Source organism: Lytechinus variegatus, chromosome 3 (assembly GCF_018143015.1).
Source record: "Lytechinus variegatus isolate NC3 chromosome 3, Lvar_3.0, whole genome shotgun sequence".
NCBI lineage: Eukaryota > Metazoa > Echinodermata > Echinoidea > Temnopleuroida > Toxopneustidae > Lytechinus > Lytechinus variegatus.
Genome location: NC_054742.1, coordinates 54,571 through 76,956, shown reverse-complemented (window position 1 = coordinate 76,956; position 22,386 = coordinate 54,571). Strand labels below are relative to the sequence as shown.

The 22,386-nt window shown below is 38.4% G+C and overlaps 1 protein-coding gene across 1 annotated transcript in view; it reads right to left on the bottom strand.

Moving 5' to 3' along the window:
* LOC121409897 (glutaredoxin-like) overlaps positions 1-21,905 on the bottom strand; it is a 33,460-nt gene extending 11,555 nt beyond the window's left edge. The window contains exon 1 of the mRNA XM_041601676.1: positions 21,645-21,905. Coding sequence (XP_041457610.1) covers positions 21,645-21,746 — 102 coding nt within the window. The 5' untranslated portion in view covers positions 21,747-21,905. The remainder of the gene's footprint in view (positions 1-21,644) is intronic.
* Between the last annotated feature and the right edge of the window lie 481 nt (positions 21,906-22,386).

The window sequence follows — 22,386 nt, the reverse complement described above, 5'->3', positions numbered from 1 at the left end:
ACCTTTTAGCAAAACCTAGAGGCTGTTCTCACTACGTTCCTAAAACTAGTTTACTGGAAACTTTACCCTTTTTACACAGGCTAAAATTTCCTTAACCCCGTACTATAGGTGGGGCTAAATGGCAATGTAGCCCCACCTATAGTACGGGGTTAAGCTTAGCCCACTTTCTTTTTACACAGCATTTTTGCAAAGTGGGCTAACCCCACCTATAGTACGGGATTATTTGGCGCTGCAAAAAAGCAGGGTTATCCCACCAATTGCGGTGCTAAGAGCAATAGTACGGGGTTAAGATCGCATGTGTAAAACAAAAGTGGGCTAAGCTTAACCCCGTACTATAGGTGGGGCTAAATGGCAATTTGGCCCCACCTATAGTACGGGGTTAAGGAAATTGTAAGGCGTGTAAAAAGTGTACGAGTGAAGTACTTGTACTACGAATGATCGACAAAAACCACTAGTCCGGGGTTAGTGAGTTTCGTGTGTGAATAGCAAGCATTCCTTATCCGGGGTTAGCAATAACAATTTGGCATGTGTGAAAAGGAAAAAAAATAGTACGGGGTTAAGGATAGTACGGGGTTAGCGATAGTCCGTGGTTAAGAAAATCCTGTGTAAAAAGGGCACTAGTTTAGTGGAAACTAGTTTAACGCGTTGTGAGAACGGTCAAAGCGGTCTTGGAAGCAATCTTCCAAACCAGTTTGGAAAACCACCTCGCGATGTAGTTTTCAAGATCGCTTTGCCTCTTGAAACTTGTTTTAGCGTGAGGACACAACCGTTCTTCGGGAAGTGATCTTCGCACATTTTAAGCACGCTACTCCACACGACAGGTGTAGAATGCCTATGCTGCGGTTTCGAATTTCACGCGAAACGTGTCACCCCACTGAGAGCGTTTCCATAGCAACAAGAGCGCTTTAAGTGAAGTGATCTTGAAAACCACTTTCGCGTGATCAAGTGACAACGCTAGCAAAGCGATCTTCCAAAGTGGTTTCCTGAATCAGTTTCCAGTAAACTAGTTTTAGAAAGCGTAATGAGAACGGCCTCCTACATGTACCCAAGACCACCTCCAGAGGTTATAATTTGGAGTTATCATTTTCCATCAAATCTAGATCTTTGATATGATTATGATTTACTTTGATTTTGTGTTTTCAAATTCAGCAAGAAATTTACCCACATTGTGTTGCACTTAACCCAGGTGAGGTGAATGAGACCAGGGGAGCGTTTCATGAAAGGATTTTATCCGACAATTACCATAGCAACAGTACCTGTCAGCCAATCAGAATCAGGGAAAGTTGTCAGATCTGACAACTTGTCGGACAAAAATGTTGATGAAACGCCCCCCAGGCAGGACTAATCTGATGAATGCACTGAATGGTGGAAGGCAGCTCAAGCTAAAGCCAGGGTAATAATAATATGCATCGGAATAGGTTATTTCTAGAAACCTGGCGCCACATTCGTTATTATTTGAAGATTTACGCATGAAATCATTGTTAGCTGTGCACTACTAGCACTTTAGCTTTACAGGCATAGTGAAGATTGATTTGACTTTGAAAAAATCTGAACTTCAAGGTCCCACTATTGACATGTCTGTGATACGTTATAAATATTTAAAAAAAAGCCCAGAAAAAGTGTCTGAAAATCATTATTTAAAAAATTGAAATATAAAGTGAGCAGAAACAACATATCAATTTCATCACGTACACTACATGTGCTCTATTATGACTCAAAGATGCGAAACCATTGTGGTTTTCATTGTACTAAAACTAATAGCTTTTCATTCTGAATATAAATACATATAGTTGTTTTAATGTTTTTTAGTTCTAATATATAAACTCACATGTTTTATATTAGTATGAAAATTTCTTTAAACTGCTGTTTGCAAAGCTAGCCAAGGCCTTTCACTGACAACATGAATTGTGATTTTGATGATTCTAAAATTCTGTTAAGATGTATATCAATGGTCAGATGCATTTGTTGAAAACATGCCATGCACATTTACCATGATCAATATCATCAACATAATTCTCATTGATTGTCTTGTCACTGGTTATCTACTGTATCACATCTACATTTCTATTCTACCGTGATATGTAACATTATCTTCTACTTCGTTCAAAACAAAGAGCTGATATAGAGTGTTTGCTCTGTGAGAAGAATTCATAATTAGGTACTGGAATGAAAAATGTACAGAAATACAAGACCAACTGGGAAATGAAAAGAAAAGGATAAAAATAATGAATGTAGGCATTAAATCTTGAACAATTTTAACAATGAATTGATCAAAAGACAATACTGCCTTATTTCCCAATATAAATGAAAGTAGTTTCAGTAAACACTGATTTCACGAGAAAGTGTGTGAAACCAAGCTTAAAGCCTGTGTATAGCTTTGGTAAAGGGTCAATAATGTGATTGATAATCGAATATCATCTAATATGACAGTCTTACTGAAGCGTAGAGACCGTTAGATATTTTTCCAACTGCACTTCTCTGAGAAAATTTCAAATATTCAAATATTTGATATATAGCGCCCTCTCTCAGCGATGCTTGTTTTAAATTAAAAAAATGGGCATTCCAGCACTTATCTTATAAATTTAGTGATTAGATATCCAAAAGTTACAAAGAACATATCTTGAAAGTTTCAGCCCATTCCATGATTTGGAATAGGATTTAATTGAAAGACAAAAACACACAGATATTTTAATTTGATCGGGTGACCCGATAAAGTTAAATTTCCATGTAAAATCGCAAAATTTATCCTGTAAAACACATTTTCATTTCATATCCTCCACATCATAACTGTTATAGGGCATATCCATTCATATTAGCTAGCAATGAATTGGAATAGTGATAGGTGCATTTTGGTGGATTTACCAAAACTATACACAAGCTTTAATTGTTACTACATTGTATATCATCAAGGATCTAGATCCAGTACAGTTACATAAACTGAACTTTGTGAAATCTTGAAATCTACGCTGAAACGTTGAACTCGACGTTTCGGACAGGTTGACTCCTGAAGACAGACAGTCAACCTGTCCGAAACGTCGAGTCTCTCTACTACTCATCATCTCTACTCGCCGACGCAAGCCAGCATCTCCTCATCAGCTCTACTACTCAAGCTGTTCTCACTCAACATTCCTTCTGGTTTACAGTCCTTTTCAGGACTATTCTCAAGAAAGAATACTCTATTCTCAAATCTCCACTTTCTCGCCTATCCACTTCCTTCTCTTCTTCTATCCACTGCTTCTATAACACTCCACATGGTGTACCGTAAACCACATCAGCAATAACCTCATTTGGCCCTTCGGGCCGGATGAGCTAAAAACTAGAAATATCACTGAAAGTGATTACTACCCCTGCCCTATGCTGTCAGCCTGTATGCTGTTACCATGGCATCACAGGTTCCATCACACTTGGAAATTTAATCTTGCAAACACATTTGAAAAGGGGAATTGTATGCTTTTTTTTCTGAGAACCAATGTTGGTGCTAACTTTCATGAGCACTAGCAAAAAACTTGGAAAGTACCTTTTATCCCCAATGAGTTTTCCTGGGGTTTTGGCCATTATATGGGTTACAATATGTCTTGCACATCTTTACCTCAAAACCAATGTGTGAGCCAAATTTCTAAGAATTGGTTGAAAGCTGATGAAGTAGTATGAACCGCAAGATTTTTCCCAATTTTTGCCATATTATATACATTGTTGCCATGGCAACATGATTTCTGACTCATGCAAAAATGTCTTGCACATCTTAACCTAAAGATCAATGTGTATTAGGCCCGTTTTGAAAGTCCATTTTTGATGCACGTGTACACGGCGTGTTTTTCGGTCGTGTACACGTTGTAAACACTGTGAGAGCGAGTTCTGTTTTCATGTCGACACGGACCCGCATCAACATGTCATAAAAAGGGGTCTATATAGCCTAAGTCACGGTTTTAAAGCTTACCTGAGAAGTTTGAAGTATCAATCCACAAAAATTGGTGCAAATTAAAAGTTTACTCGGCTTAGCAGCGCATTAAATTAATAAAGAATGCAAAAGAAAATCAGTGCAGGGCCCTAGCTAGCGCATACGCTCGTTGGATGCGCATTTTGTATACTGTACCGTACATGCATGCACAGATCGCTGCAGAATAAGTGTAACTGAAGTTATCGATTGATTTTCATTATTATGTTGCCAATTTGAAGAGCGTTTGTTTGTAGGCTTGTAGCACATGTGTGCGAGCGTATAACACGTAAGTTGTAGCGATGATCGCTATCGCAATTGGTGATTCTCAAATTGACTCTGAGTGTGATTGAGCAATGCTTTCGAGCTTTCGAGACCGGAGCAGACCCTTTTCGTGGTACAAAAACGTGAGTCTCCAGAAAGAATGTGGATTAAATTGGCGATTTTGGAAGTGAACTCACTCTGGATTAATTGAAATATATTGACATATTAGTCATTAAAATATGTGCAGTGTCTGAGAACTAAGATTTAATGTGAGGCTGTGAGCTTGTTCACTGACTTTGTAGCCCCATGCAAGCTTTATGCAGATGCTACCGTGTACACGGTGATGGAATTTAGTACACGTGCACTGACTTGACCGTGCGTGTACACGTGTACCCGAAACGGGCCTAATGTGTATGCCAAATTTCATGAAAATTGGTTACAAACTGAAGTGTGGAATGCCAAAAACATTTTAACCTAATTTTTGACAAAATATACAAATAGCATGGCGCAATTTCCAACACATGCAAAAAATGTATCTTGCACATGTATCTTTACCTAAAGACCAAATGTTCTTGGCAGGACTCTGTAAAAATATGTGCAAGACACATTTTTTGCATGTGTTGGAAATTGCGCCTGGGTAACTTTTGGTTGAAAATTGAGCAAGCAGATTGTAGCGCAAGATTTGCAATGGACAGACCGAAAAAGTATGTATGGGGAGACAGATAGAGAGTAACGACAAGATCTTTTTTAATTGAGAGATATTGAGGAAAGAAAAAGACATTATGGAACTCCTGGTCTGAGCTTTACACGAAACTCAATTTATCACTTTACATCTAACTCTAATGGAAATTTGGATAGGAAATGCCAAGGGAAAATCGGCTGTCTAATTATAAAAGCTGAAAGGTTGGGTCTCCCTACCCATGGTCATAACAAATCCTCATCAAATTGGGTTGGGTAAGCTTACATGCTAACAAAAGCACACGTCAAGGTGGGCTAATTAATTCTGTCCCTCACTTCAGTGCTAGGCCAACATACGCTCAATCTCTTTCTCAGCATCGAATTCACGTAACTAAGGTGATGCATTTAGATCGATAAAAAAATAGCCAGGGTCTACAATCACTTTTTTTTATATTCTCGCACTTCACATTATTGCTTGTCACAACACAAAGTACATATAACTTGCTTTATGGATATAATTATTAAAGATTATACAGTACATCCTAGAAATCGAAACTGAAAATTATTGATGATTTATAATAATTTACTTACAAATAAACCTATCACTGTAAAGCTTAATTGTCGCTAAGGCGAGCACATAATACGCCCACCTGTAACGGAAAATTTGAGTTATTGGTCAAGCAAGAAAAGTGGAAGGTGGCAACTTCACCTTGGACCTTCTGACCTCAAAATCAATAGAATTGCTGATATCTATGCTAGTATCATACACACCAAATTATATGAGCCTGGGTTAAATTGAAGTTATTGCATTTACAAGGACTGCAAAAGGGTAAGATGAAAATATGTCACTGTGACCTTGACCTTTGAATCACCAGGCTTCCTGAGATCCATGCTAGTATCATATACACCAAATTATATGAGCCTAGATTAAGTTAAACTGAAGTTATCGCATTACAAGGACTGCAGAAGCATAAGATGAAAACATGTCACCGTGGCCTTGACCTTTTGACCTCAAAATCAATAGGCTTCCTGGGATCCATGCTAGTATCATACACACCAAATTATATGAGCCTAAGTTAGGTCAAACTGAAGTTATCGTGTTTACAAGGAAAAGTTAACGGACGGACGGACACCGAGCCTGATACCATATGTCCCGTCAAGGACGGGCATATAAAATATCTCCTCATTTGACTGGTATTTAGATTCCTCATTCACACTAGCGTGCATAAACAATTTCAAGAAAGTATACCAAAATGTCACTTAGCGGGCAGTATCTGAGTTTCTAAAAGAAAATCATGTCAAAATCTGCTCTTTAATAACAATATGATCAAACAATCATAAAAAATAGTTAAAATAATAACAAATTTCTGTTAATGTGAAATTGCACCTGACTTCGAATAATTCTACAAAATGATATTTCATCTGTCAGACTTACCCAACAATCTATTTTGATGACAATCATCTAGACCTATGCATTCTTTCATTAACTGTGGGATATTTACAGACGGGGATCTATCAATTCATACGGACAGTGATTTTTCCGTTTCAAAAAATTGCCTTTTCCGTTTCAGAAAATCTCAAATTTTGTTTCAGCATGTCAGAAAAATGCAGTCATATTTAATGAGTATCGATATTCTGTGTAAAAGTTTTGAATCCCCCACCTAATGCTATCAAAGCAAACAGAATTGAAATCGGACTTGAAATGATGAAGAAGAAGCATTTTGAAATTCAGTCAACAAATAAAGAAGAGGCATTTTCTGTTATGTATGAATTTTGCATGAATTATAATAAATGATTTTCTACTCCAAATCTAAAAATTCTGTGTAGAAGTTTGATGAACCTCAGGAAGCTCTACCAGATGGAAGAAATAAAATCAAAATTGGTCTACAAATAAAGAAGAAGCATTTTATGTGAATTTTTAAATATATGCATAAATTAATTTCGCATAAAAAATTTTCTAGTCAAAATTTCAAAATTCAGTGTATAGAAGTTTGGTGAACCTCATAAAGCTTTATCAGATGGAAGCAAAAAATTCAAAATCGGTCCAAAAATAAAGCATTTTTTGTGAATAAAATGACCTTTGACCTTGGTCATGTGACCTTGAAACTCAGGCAGGATGCTAAGTAATACTTGATTAACTTTATGGCCAAGTTTCATGAACTATGTCCACATACTGTCTAAGTTATGCTTTCATTGAAAAAACTTAACGGTTAACCTTCGGTTAAGATTTGGTGTTGAAGCCGCCGTCGGAAAAGCGGCGCCTATAGTCTCACTCTGCTTTGCAGGTGAGACAAAAATGGTTTCACAAGATCTAGTATGATTTCTCTGAATTTCAATGATTACATTTAATACTAAAAATAGGACTATGTAGGTCTTGTGAAACATGCAACATTTTGAAGAGGTTTCCTATCGACGATTCACAAATTCTGTGTACAATCATCAGTTATTACCTGAACTTCATTATGGCAACCTAAAAATTGGTATAGGTTTTTCCGGCTAGCAACCAAAGAAAAAAGTTAAGTGAGAGCCATGTAAAAAAAAAAACATACTCTAATATGCTTTTCACACTGCACATTTTGTCTCAAATTGGTGGGGCTAAGGGGGGGTCTTAGCCCCACCAATTTCCCAGGGTTAAGCTTAGCCCACTTCGTTTTCACACTACGTTTTAGCAAAGTGGGCTAGCACGGTAAATTGTACGGTACTATCTGGCCCTGCAAAAAAGCAGGGTTAGCCGGCTTATTGTGGTAATAGCACCACAATTGTATTGCGGTGCTAAGAGATGCAGTGTGAAAACGAAACAGGGCTAAGAAAAGTGGGGCTAAGCATTAACCAATCACAGAAGTCGAATTGCACGTTAATCACGCTCTGTATGGTAAAATCATCAGTATTCATGAGCTGAGGGATAGTCCGGGGTTAAGGCATTAATCACGGTTCAGCAGATAGTATGGGGTTAAGAAAGAGAGTGTGAATCGAAAAAAGAGAGTGTGAATCGAAAAAAGATAGTATGCCCTGGCGGCTGCTTCGAAGCGAGGGATTTCCTAATTCGCGAAGCGAATTAGGCCTGGCGCGAGCCATGGCCTCTTGACATCTGAACTGAATTATATATTCATGAGGAACGTATTTCTAATGAATATACATGAGTCATCATATTACCGGTCACCGAGTAAACCAATGAAATGTCAGAGCTGTTTCGTCTTGGGTTCGGAATACTATATAGTAGTCCACTATTCTGCAGGGGATTCATTTAATTGCGGGACACTAAAGGGGATATAACCAGAAAAATTCTACAAGTAGTGGTACTACTACTGCAGACCTTCACGTTTATAATTTCGTGGAGCTCAATAAATCGCTCTCCTTATTTTTTTGAGGAGCTCAATTGAGCTTCTCAGAATCGCTCTCCGTGAGGAGCTCAAATCAATTCATTACAATACATGTATGATAAATTGTAGATTTTTCTTAACATTGTATTTATGCAATAGCTGTGTTAGCTATTAATTAATCTGTGGTGAAACTAGGCCTGGGTCATTTCAATACGTTTACAAGATGTCGTACACGCTCCTGCTAAAAAAAAAAAAAAAAAAAAAAAAATTGAAAAAAAAATTGAAAAAAAAAATTGCTAAAATTTCACATTTTACATCTTTAAATCCATGAAATGGCCTTTTTTCCATAATTCCTTGAAATTACTTTGATTTAGTTGAAAACTATCAGAAAAATGAAGAATATTCACCACTTTCCTGACTCTGATTTGAACTCACCTCGGTAAATATTGTAGTCCCACATGTAGACTTCCATGGTGTTGCCATGAAAATCTACGTATGGGACTACATGGGACTGCAATATCGGGAAAGAGATGAATATCCTTCATTTTTCTGATAGATTTCAACTAAATCAAAGTAATTTCAAGGAATTATGGAAAAAAGAACGCTATTTCATGGTTTCAAATTTCAATTTTTTTTTTTTTTTTTTTTTTTGAGGAGCGCGATTTTTTGCTCTCCTTATTTTTTTTAAGGAGCGCCGGAGCGATCGCGCTCCTCAAAAATGAAGGTCTGCTACTGCTACTACTGCTACTACTGCTACTACTACTACTACTACTACTACTACTACTACTACTACTACTACCACCACTACGTCTACTGCTACTCCTGGCCGTAACAGACCAATCACTGCCCTCAAACTTCCCCGGAGATACTGCTCAGCCGCTGGTCAGACTCTAGTCAAGGGGAAGCGACTCCCAGCAACTCCACTCCAGCTTCCTTCACTGCACAGCGGGGATTGATAATCGACGCCCTGGAACGACCGGTGGACATCTCGTCCTTTCAGTGCAGAGTTAATTTCATTGACTTGCAAATCCTTAAATCTGTCAATATTCAGCATTTTAGAGGCATATTTAATGCTCTTGATATTTCGTTGTCACTCTTCGCCAATCCAAGGGTCGCCATTCAAGATGAGCTCATGAATATTTAATATGTCATAGCAGCCCGCGCTCTCATTGGATGATTTTCACCGACCAGTTTTCGGTCAGTGAATTGGTAAAAACCATAAAAAACAAAAGAAAGTCGGTGAAATTTGGCACAGATATCAAGAGGCTCTGTCTCACGGCGCTCTGCTTCGCTCTCTCCCTTGCTTCGCCATGTTCACTCAGAAAGCAGCCGACAGAGAACTGTACCAGATCTACATCCTCGATGATATGGTAACAATTAAGCTTGGTATCACACACTTTCTTGTGAAATCAGTGTTTACTGCAATTACTTTAATTTATCTTTAACACATATCTGCATAACCAAGTCGGTTATATATAAATCAATTTTATTTAGGATGTATTTGCCCTTTAAAAAACGAGGGTGAGTGCATCATATAGACCTATGCATATATTCCTAATATTTGGCCTCATTAGTCAGCCATGCAAACCTCTTTTTAGATTTCCAAGGTGACTTCACTATCCTCACTATTAGATTCCTACTCAGTGGAGTGTGATTTCAATCCATCTCAGGTGGAGATTCATTGTATTACAAATAAAAGTGAGAAGGTGAGACGGAAGCAGAGGAAAAGGCTCCAGTTTTTTCCAGATTTATTTCACTGTTTTTTAGCATTTTCTGAAAACAAAAGATGTCAGGAATTGACATTTTTTTAAAGAAACAATATTGTATGTTTGAAAACGGCCTATATCCAAACCATGAAAGCCAATAATGCAAAACTCATGAAAACTTCAGATAAACATCTACAATGCTCTGATGAGTGATTATGGAACATAGTATACAAATAATGGGAAATTTCATTACAACAGATAGTGAGACATACATGTACAACTAATAACTGCACTCAATAGATACATGCACTATACAATACAGAAGCAAACAAATAAAAAAAAATATCACTTCATATTCATTTGTTCTTAAAGGAGAATGAAACATTTGGAACAAGATAGCTTGTGTGAAAACAGAAAAATCAAAGAAACAGATTGATCAATGAAAGTTTTATAAAAATCTGACAAATAATGAGAAAGTTATTCGAGCATTTGAATATTGTGATCACTAATGCTATGGAGATCCTCAATTTGGCAATGCGACAAAGATGTGTAATGTCACTTGTGAACAACTCTCCCCATAAATACTGTAGTATATATTTCACTTAAATTGCCTCTTTTATCACATCTATCAGTAGATCATGTGTTCTTTCTATAGGAGGGCATGTAATACAGATTTTTAATGAAAACATTAAGGATAAGAGCAGGCCTCGAAATAATCGACGGCCATCCCATGCCCCCATTACTGGCCGTCATGCCCTTCTTCTTTTTGCTAATAGTTACGGCCACTAAAAATGTGCCCTTTTTTATATGGCCGTGGTGCCCTTTTTTCTCATAAATGTGCCCTTTTTCTGATTTATAATGTACCCCTTTTGAAAGTCTGCACCTTTTTTTCTGAGCGAGGAAAACTTTTCTCCGATCTCAAAAAGTATTCAATACAGCGTCGGAATTACACGGGGGCGACGGGCGATTTCGCCCCCATGACAGCCCAAATCGCCCCTGAAAATTCTCAAAACCCAATGCTTTGGGGCGACTATTTATTTTAGAATCGCCCCAATAAAATACCATCGACAATGTTAAAAATACTTTACACAATTACGTTCTCCAGTAGCGGAGCAAGCGCATCTTTTATATCGCCCTTGCCAGCTTCAAGTTGAACGGTCGTTGCATTATCCGAGCCTTCCGCAACACCGGAAGCTTCGCGATTGTAAATAAATGTGCAATGCAATATGGGATGCGGAGTAGCATAGTCTTTAGCACAGGCTTTTTAGAATTGTTGACGCACTTGCCGCATGGCTTATGTATATGTACGCGTGCGCGATTAGACTGCACAGCTGGTAACGAGACCACATGCATTGTATGGTATGTGTACTAGGCGCCTGTAAGCGATCAGCTAGTGATTGTGACAGCTCTGCTTATCGACATCGTCGAGTCGGAGTGCGAGATGGATAAGCAGCGAAGCCATTACGATAAGCAGTTTCAAATTGCCAAGTGCGTCTCTTTTTCAATACCATGGTTTTTCCATACTTCACCATGTGCAATATCTAATGCACACATTTCTCATTTGGGATATCACAATTCTGTGATATAGTAATTCTAACTGCTAAGGAAATAAATCCGTTCACAGCACATACGATGTGCGAGTATTTTATCCTCACAGACGCTGTCTTTGCTTGTCAAAACGGAGCCTTAATAATCCAAAATCACTTCGCTTATAGTTGTGAATTATAACTTTTTAATTTCTTTCTTGAAGAGGGGTATATATCAGACAATAAATCATCAAACAAGGCTCAATCTAAAAAAAAAAAATAGGAGGATGCCGTGCGCTTGAGTGTGGTACTTGCACGCTGTTAGCTAGCCAGTTAGAGCTCACGTTCTCTGCCGGAGCTCTGGGTGAGAATTCTATCAGTAATGGCCTAAGTGATGGTGATTTTCTGTTTCAGATAGAGTTTAGATTTCATGTTAATTTTTTAAAACTGTCAAAACACTTTATGATTTCTTCATTGTGATTAATATTTAAGTTATTAATGAATACATTTTCACCGAATTTAGACTCTCCCAGAATGAAAGGCATTTTCTGTGGAGATCTGCGTTTTCAAAATAACTTGCGAAAAACTTAAGGTACATGAACCTACAATACATGTACATATAGCCTATGTGTTGGAATTTGAATAGACTGAGTAAGATATTGATTTCATTTCTTTAACATAATTTATATGCAATCCAAGTGCACCTCATAGTCACAATCACACACAAACACTCACCCACACCCGTGATTCTAACCATGAAAAAAAAAACTTAATTTTTTTTCTAAATTTATTATTTGATCTGAATTCTCCATCTCTCCCTCTCTCCTTCATGTTTGTTTTATTCATTAATTTTATTTAGATTTTTTTTTTTTTTTTTGGGGGGGGAGGGTTCCTTGTTCTTAAAGATGAAAAATAAATAAGCCCATATGTGTGTGTGGTTGTAAAGGGGATGTGGAGTGAGGGTGTCAAAGCACACTCAAACATTTAAATCTGATTTCTTAAATGTTGATTATTAAAGGCCTGTAGGGCATTCCCCCACCACCGGGAGCAAAAAAATGTTCTGAGCTGTTATGCGTCACAGTGAGTCTCGTAATGTCAAAAGGTAATTGCTGATATGCGATAAAAAAAAAATAGCCCCAAGATATTCAGTGGTAGCCCCAATTTTAAAAAAAAAGTAGCCCCTAAAAAAAAAAAATAATTCCTACCCTGATTCAATACCTTAGCTTTACCAGCGACGTCCAGTGCATGTATGCAGTCTAGTCCGAAGCCGCGCCGAACGATGAGCTAGCTATACACAGCTGGCCGGCCGCTAGCGCGCTTTACATATGCTATGTAAGCTGCAGCATAAGAATGGACGAGCGCGAGCTCCGTATGTGTACTACACAAATGTCGCGCGCTGTACTGTCCTGGCGAGCGCGCGCGATGTGTAAGTACAGTACTTTGAATGAGAGTGTTTCATAAAGCTGTTCGTCAGTTACGAACGACCAGTGATACTTTCTTGGGTGCTAATCAGTTTCACATTTAATTACATGTAGCTCAAGAAGGTATCACCAGTCGTGCGTAAAGTTCATTTTTTCTTAAGTAAATAATGTGGTTTGGTAATGAATCTGATGTATAACATCGACTATGGAAAGCCCCCCCCCCCACGCCGCGAAACTGTAACACCTACAAATAATTTATTACATGCCCCTTAAAAAGTGGCCTAGGTGCCCCTCTGTATGGCCTTGGTGCCCTCTGCTGCCTGGCCTCAGTGAAAAAGTGCCCCTCAAAAAAGTGGCCTTGCCCCCCAAAAATCCTATTTCAAGGCCTGAAAGAGCTTATATCACCATAAGAATAAGCAAAAGGAGACATTTTGAGGGTATTTCATAGTCCATCATTGAAGGGAAGTTGTTCACATGTGACATCATACATCCTTGTCGCATTGCCAATAGGAGGATCTCCATAGCATTGGTGATTGCAATATTCAAGTGCTCTTAACTTTCTCATTATGTCTCATTTTTTCTCAAACTTTCTTTGTTCTCATTCTCTGATTTTTCTCTTTCCACACAAGCCTTCTTGTTCCAAAGGTTTCATTCTCCTTTAATATCAACATAAAATACAAAACAATTGAGAAACTCACAGAATTAATAGAAAATATATGTTTAACTCTGGAAAATATTCCAGTAAATGATGCTTCTGAGGTAGAGAACAAAGAAAGAGAAGGGGGTTGATGGAGAAAGAAAATTTGGTAGTTGAGGACGAGTCGAGTGAAAGTGAACTGCTTTACGTAATTATGCCCCATTTACAAGCGGCGGGGGAGGACAGAACAAAGTGTCACTCTTATCGTTTTATGCCATACAGATGAGCCATGGAGTAGGGGGTCAAATTAGATTTGCTGGATGTATAAAATGTGTGATGACGTCCGAAACCAGCCTGGTTGATGGTCTTCTCTTCATGTTTGTCTTTACCTTTACATGCCTGCTTGGATCCTGAAAGCTATTGCAATCGAATACATAAAAAATGCTCTGTCATTGTTACTGCTTGAGAAGCATTTGTACTTTTGAAATGTATATCTTTTGATGTTAATGTCTGAAAAAAAAAACATTATCCCAGCATTTGCAAACTATGTACAACAATTCTTGTTGCATTTTTTCTTTTTTTAAAAATCAAGCTTGCAAACATTTGTTTTTATTCAAGCTTAGCATGTAATGAAACAACCCCATTAGATTTTTTTAGTATCTTTGAACTTTCAATAGGTCTTAGTGTACAATACAATTAAATAGCTCAGTCGGTAGAGCGGGGGATTTGTATTCCGATGACCCGGGTTCGATTCCCACTTGGTGCGCTAGTGCCCTTTGGTAAGGCATTAATCCTCAGTACCAGGTCCTTCGGAGAGGACCTTAAGCCGTCGGCCCTCTGGTTGCTTGCTTACAAGCATTCATGCTTTTTCAGCAATCAGGTAAAAAATCACCACCAATCACCAATCACCAATAAATAACAATTCATGAATGTTGTTTGCACTGATCAAACATTTGCCTCTGACAATTACCATAGTATCAGACAGAGACAAGTAGTTCTAAGTCAATCAAAAGGATTTCACTGAAATTGTAAGAGCTGACAAGTGTTGATAACTTTCAAGAAAAACAAACCCGAGCTCAGTGACTATTCTAACAAGAAATATGTTTAATTAGCTGTGCATCAAACAGGGTATGACTTAAAGACTACAGTCTTGATCACACACAGGAAAGTGATCATGCTGTTCAACAAGACAGCTGACTAACTTTCTTTGATATCCTGTCTCTATATACCGCTAAGCAACAACCAATGACTAATTCATGCAATTGGTCAGTGAATTGAGATGAGTTGACCAGGAGGCCATCATCTTAGACCAATACAAGATTACATCCAATTCTGATGTCCAGTGTCTTTGTTATATCATAGTCATCATGAGGTATTTCCAGGTCACAGTTGTTTGTTTTATACTACATGTACAGCTAAAGTACTTTCACAAGAAAATTTGAATTTGAACTACATAATGATTCAACTTGGCATACAAGATGTCCCATGGAAGGGGGGGGGGGCAGTCAAATATATTGTTGTGCACACGCGTGACCAATGAATTTCCATACACCCCTGAACGAGCTTTTCTCTGTGTGCAAAATAACCCCCTAAACAAGTTTTTCGCGCGCTTTATTTACACATTTTGGCCCCTAAACAAGATGTCGCCAAAATATGACCTTGGAGAAAAAACATACCCTAAACACAGTTGGCTAGTCTTGAAAAAAAAAGCTTTGAGGGGAAAAAAAATACCCTAAATACGCTTGACCCCACGATTGACCAGTCTTTCAAAACCACCCTTTTTCTTGAAAATCAGTGTTTTTTGGTGTGTGTACAGCAACATATTGACTGCCCCCCCCCCCCCCGGCAAGATGTACATGTAGCCTACATCTACTTTTGTGAATTAACTGCATTTTTTACATCTATTGTAAATTCAATACTTCCAAAAATTAACAACCTTATTTTTTTTAATCTAATTAAACCTTAAAGAGCTAAATATAAATTATAATTTTATATAACTGATTTAATATCTACCACACAGCCCATTGGATTTAAGATCAAAAGAAGATTTGACAGCTCCTTATACTAAATTCCTTATCACAATGCACCCAATGACTGTGCACTTTATTGAAAATGACCAGGCATCAATAGTGTATTGTTGGACAAACATTGATGCTTACGTCACAGGTAGGGAGACATTTGGCAGCTTCTAGAAGCAAACATGTGTAAGGGCTTTATAAACCTTTCTGTCAACTTGTATTTGAAAATAATAAGTAGTCAGTGAAGTATTAAAATGAAATATGCAGTAAATCACATCTGAAATGTGATAAATAACATAAATCCAACGATTTTCTATATAACTGTACCAGGGACTCAGTTTTATAATTATGAGGGGAGCAATAAATAGCTCTCCTAGATCTTTTAAGGAGAGCGGTACAGGAGCACTGCAAAAAGCTCTTCTTTAACATACAAGGGGAGCTTTTTGTCCAATTAACAAAACAGATGGAGGAAATGTACATGTATGTACTATAAAGTTACAACAACCAAAGGAAGTATTTGTAATCGTTTTACAATGTTTTGTAATTAGATTGTGTGTTATCAAAACCTGTTCGAGTTAGGTTTTGACTTTGGCTTAAAAATAATTTACTGACAATGTTTTTTTTCAGGGGCTCCATTTTAAATTTTTTTGGCAAATTTTGGGGGCTATTTTTTGCATTTCGGGGGCTCTTTTTAAATGCTACTTTTTTGTATTTTGAGGAATACCTGATCACTTATTAATGAATTATTACTTTTTGTTCAATATTGTATGATTTTTAAAGTTATTTTTCATGCTTAGAATCTTGGGTGTGGGTGGGTGAGTGCGTGTGTGTGTGACTGTGAGTTGGACTTGGATATAAATGAATTCAATATCTAATTTCTACTCCATCAATTCCAGTACAATACCCTGTACTCAGCCATGTACATGTAATAAAGGCCCACATCCTCAAACTTTTCCTGAAGTTCTTTGAAAATGCAGATCTCCATGAAAATTTCATTTCTCTATTGAGGAGTCTAAATTCGGTGAGAATGTATTCATTAAGAACTGAAATATACATGACAATGAAGAAATCATCAAACTTTATTGGCAGTTTTGAATAATATTCATGAAATGTAAACTCTGTCTCAAACAGAAAATCACCATCATTGTGGCCTTTACTGAGTGAATTGTCCCCCAGAGCTCTGGCAGAGACAGAGCTCTAACTGGCTAGCTAGTAAAAGCGCCAATGCGTGAGCCTGCCGCCAGCCGTGTAAAATAGATGGAGCTTTGTTTGATGATTTATTGTCTGATATAATACCTCATCCCCTAGAAAAAGAAAATAAATGATTTTTTAGTTATAATCAATAAATAAGGTAACTTATTTTGGAAGTTAATAAGCCGTTTTGAAAAGCAAAGCCGAATGACAACTCACCAATGCTAGGTTACAAGACTCAGGGATTTATTTCCTGTGTAATTCGAATTATTTAATCACAGAATTGTGATATCTGTAGGGGAAACATGTGCATTCGAAATTGCACATGGTGGTAGTCATAATGGACCCCTATACATGCAACTGTTTCCTGACCGTTGCATTTATTTTTTTTCCGTACTTGGTACCATGTGTAGGAAATACGTGGTACAGAAAAAATATCACAACGTCGGAATTTGAAACTGCGCTACTCGCTGTTTTTAAGGATTATTTATGACTTAAGTGTTGGATTTTGGATGATTTTTAAATGGTAAGCGGAGCTCGAGCATATTGAGTTGTTATCACTAGGCAATAAGCATGATTTAGGGTGATTTCGAGGGCGACTTTAGGCATTTCCGGGCAGGACAACGATCGCGAGGCGCGCTATTAATCTCGCTACCTAAAATGGATTAAGGCGCGCATGTACATGTAGCGCGCGATCGCTCTCGCGTGCCTGAAAATCAAATCGCTGCTGTACCTGGTATCAATAGCTGCATGCATATACATTTACATGTAACACTCTGAAAATAACCCCATAATAAACAAAACTATTCAACACACATGCAACTGGTTCAATTAAAAAAGAGCTAAATTCAAAACTACTTATAATGTTTAATCAAAATTTTCAAGGCGGAAATAACACTTTTCAAAAGTGGGGTATAACAAATTTGAATAACTTAAAGGAGAATGAAACCTTTGGAACAAGATAGCATGTGTGAAAACAGAAAAATCAAAGAAACAGATCGAGAGTTTGAGAAAAATCGGACAAATAATGAGAAAGTTATGAGCATTTGAATATTGTAATCACTAATGCTATGGAGATCCTCCAATTGGCAATGCGACAAATATGTGTGATGTCACTTGTGAACAACTCTCCCCATTACTTTAGTATATATTTCACTTAAATTGCCTCTTTTATCACATTTATCAGTAGATCATGTGTTCTTTCTACAGGAGGGCATGTAATACAGATTTTTAAAGGATACATCATGGATAAAGAGTTTGTGCAGTATCACAATAAGAAAAAGCAAAAAGAGACATTTTGAGGTCATTTTATAGTCCATCAAAGGGAAAGTTGTTCACATGTGACAACACAAATCCTTGTCGCATTGCCAAAGGGAGGATCTCCATAGCATTAGTGATTACAATATTCAAATGCTCATAACTTTCTCATTATTTGTCCTATTTCTCTCAAACTTTCTTTGTTCTTATTTTTTTTAATTTTCTGTTTCAACACACGCCTACTTGTTCCAAAGATTTCATTCCCCTTTAAGATTTCCCAGACCAAAATCAAAAGAACTTGGTAATGGCATAAGTGTATTTTATACCTGTTATGTTTATCATCAATAAATCAATCAAAGTAACTCTTATTGTTCTATTATTGCCAAGTAGGAAGAGCCTACATAGACCATGGCAAATTGTTCTGTCTTTTATTGTTTCTCCTTGTATGGATGGTACAGAAGCACACACTTTTACTAAACATGATCACACACCAGCAATATGACTTGTCTCATCTTTCTTTTGATGCCAACACGTAAGTTTTAATTATAATATTGTAACCCGCAAGTGAAAACCCGAACCGTTCCGTCCCGTATAATCCAATAATTTGCAAGCGGGACCCGCAGACCCGTCAGGTTTAACCCGCAAGTCAATTTATCTTTGAAAAATGAAAAATATTATTTCTGCAATCCCCACACTATACAGGCTCAAATCAGGAAAATATATGCCAACTACTAACCTAGCCTAGAGTGAATTTACTTACAATTCGCAAATTCGCCTTTTATTCCGGAGAGAAAATGTTTTTTTGGTGACTTTGTACCACGAAATGGGTCTGCTCTGATCTCCAAATTGAAAGCATTACGCAATTAACTCCTCGGATCGGAGCCCCAGCTCAGCGCGCACTAGCTAGCCCAGGCTGCCCAGCAAAGATTGGCAATGTTGTTTTTCATTCCTGGTTAGTCGACACGACGTCTCACAACAATCATAATTATAATATTCAATTCTATGGGACCTCGTCTAGTATAAAGTAATCAAAATTGAAATGAATACCTGGATAATGATACAGTCAATTTTTTCTTCTTGTATTATATCTCCATATTATTTCCTTCTCTTTTTGTATTTCTTTCAATTCTTTATAAACTAATACAAACATGCACGAGGGCGCCCATTGACTGCGCTGCACTGGCACTCCTTTGAAAGACCAACTCAATGTATTATGTCGAACTGTCTCAGTACTGTTCACAAGACAAAAATATGCCGACATTTTTTTAAAGGAAATACAATGTATCTACGTCTCTAAAAGAATCTGCCACGTAAGAAGCACATGATCCTAACTCAATTTTCATTCTTAATGTGTTTATTATACGTTGTTACTTCTCCATTTTTTGGGGTTTGACGGTCTGCAGGTTTGAGAATGAACTCGGCCCGGCCCGCAACCCGCGATCGGGGGCATAACTGCAGGTTATCCCGTAAATATTACGATTCGTAAAATATTTGTTTCAGTCAAAAAATATCATTTACCACGTGTTATATTTTTTGACTGAAACGAATATTTTACGATTCGTAATATTAGCCGATGCAAGTATTTTTTAAATGTTGGACTGCAGCTCTACACGCTTGTGGTATCTTGGTATCGATAACAAAAGATTCTAAAATGTCAACGTAAACAGACTGGGTATCCGTTAGGTTTGGAGCCCAAATTCATGTAAATGGGCCCAAACCATATTAACCCCCCCCCCCTGTTAGTATTAATTTAATTAGGCCTATGTTTATTAAATAAATAGTACTAAATTTGAAAAAAACATAAGAGCACGAGCGTAGCCTGGAGGCGTCTGGGGAGTGAAAGTCATATACTGTACGTATGGTATGGTCACTCCCCACTGTCGCCTGGGAGCCCTACCTATATTCCCCCCACGTACGGGTACAAAACCAGAAACTTTCGCCCCCGAGAATTCTACTTTCCCTCTAAAAGATCTAGGCGCGATTTGCGTGCTGTCGCCAAGTGGAAGACAAAGAAATCAAGATGACAACGTAAACACATCCGTAAGCTCTTCCCATCTTTTCATAACAAATCTCTCGTTTTTTTAATGAATTCTTCTTTAAAAATTAAATCAATATCGCAGAAATGTTGGAAATGAAGTTGGACCCCATGTACATGTTTTAGGGCTAGATCTTTTAGAGGGAAAGTAGAATTCTCGGGGCGAAAGTTTCTGGTTTTGTACCCATACGTGGGGGAATATAGGTAGGGCTCCCAGGCGTCAGTGGGGAGTGACCATACGTACAGTATATGACTTTCACTCCCCAGACGCCTCCAGGCTACGCTCGTGCTCTTATGTTTTTTTCAAATTTAGTACTATTCATTGAATAAACATAGGCCTAATTAAATTAATACTAACAGGGGGGGGGGTTAATATGGTTTGGGCCCATTTACATGAATTTGGGCTCCAAACCTAACGGATAAGTGTTGATTTAGCCTGACTTGGATCGTGGGAATTCAGTATATAATGCATAGTGGGTATGTGCCGCGGAGGGGACCCCCATTTTTACACTCAAATTTCCGTTCCAGGGCATAGCATTTTTGTCTTCTTGAGAAGAAAAAACAAAGAAAGCCGCTCCAAGGTATAGCATTTTCTTCTTATCGAGAAAAAAAAGAAAGAAATCCGCTCCAAAGCTTCACATTTTTTTTCGTTATGCCGTTCCGGTCACATTGATCTGCTGCAATTTTGGCGAAAAGCGGCCGCCGAGCACTGTCCGACCATCGTCTCTACGCGAGCGCACCCGGCGGAGGCCGCGCTAGCTGCATCATGCACGCATGCCCGTTCCATAGGGGTGCATACGCACTAGACCAAAAGCTTCGGTCTCTGTTTTGTTGGTTGTTCAGCTGAACTTCGTTGGTTTCACTCACCAAATACAGAGACCGAAGTTCTAGCGCGATCTGTACAGGGGACTCAATGGCCATATATTTATGTACTTAAGATCGGATAAAACGGGGAAGTGAATTTGCGCGACAGCCGAGGTAAGTCACTGTTTTTGTTCCTTTTAACTTCATTTTTCTCCGTTTTTTGGCAATTAATGCCAAGAGGGAATATAAATTTGCATTTTGGTCATGCTAATTTTCAAAATTTTTATTCATTAAAGACAAAAATTGAAGAGCCCAGACGGGGCGGGGGATTTTGCATTGCAAGTCCCCTAATGGTGGCTGCACGATAGCGAGCCGTCTGTGTACGAGGAGAAAAAATTAAAAACTCCTCGAAACAGACGGCTCTGTACGAGGAGGAGAAAAAATATAAAAAATAAAAAACTCCTCGAAACAGACGGCTGCCAGCTGTCTACATACGCACGTACTTTCACGCTGGTGATCCGTTCCCAGGACCCCCGTTTTTACGAAATTGTAGTTCAGAAGCCCGTTCCAAGGACCCTCCTTTTAACAATAAGCCCGCTCCAAGGCCCGTTTTTTGTCTCGCCCGCGGCACACCCCTACCACTTTTTTGGTCGAGTGCCCCCCCGGGCATCATTGGGGAGTAAAGCCCACGAAGGTCGAAGTAAATGTTTTTTACTCCCCAGACGCCTCCAGGCTACCCCCGCGACAGCTCATTATCAAAATTAAATAGACATCTAACATTAAAACTGTACACCAGACGAATGTCGATTATGAGGCAAATAACAAAAGGTGTCAAAAATAAAGATCCACAAACCTTCACACAGAAAGGGCAATAGCTCTTGCTGAAGATCATCACATCGTTGGACTGGATATGGTCCAGCACAATGGCCTTCTGATCTCGGGCGACAGGCGCCATTTTTCCTGTTTGGCAACCCAATTCGTCAATATTCCTGGTATCCTATTCTCCTACACTAGAATATATCATCAAATTTCGTGCTCAGCGTGAAATTTCTTGTAAAAATAAGCAAACAAGATGGACTACGCAGGTCCAGTAGCTAGCAGGGAAGTTATCGTCGTGGAAACAAATTGTGTAATAACTACCGGTAATCTAGCTGTACTACAGCCGGCCTCGACCTCAAGCTATATATGCGGATGCGATAGCGCGCGAAGCATGCAGCGCAGCGAGAGTTGCGAGCTGCATGACGGTGCTGCTGCAGATGACGGCCGAGCGCCGCGGAGCAACACAGGTTCGGTATGGGTCTCGTTCAGGTATAGGGCATACACGTGCAAAAAGCGCGCGCTTGTTTGATTCTTAGTTGCAAGCGTAGTTCAGCGTGGATCATAGAGTTATATAAACTTTAACTCTAGCTCTATGCATGATTCAGCTCAGCTCAGGGACAATTCAAATAAAATAAGCGAGGTGGATATTGCACGGGCCTAGCCTCGGGCATGGCCATGTTAACAAGACCTGGAAAATCAAATGTACATGTTTTTTTGTTTATGGGCATTAAAAAGAATTGAAGTAAATTCAGCTTATTGGCCACCTTGGCAGGCGC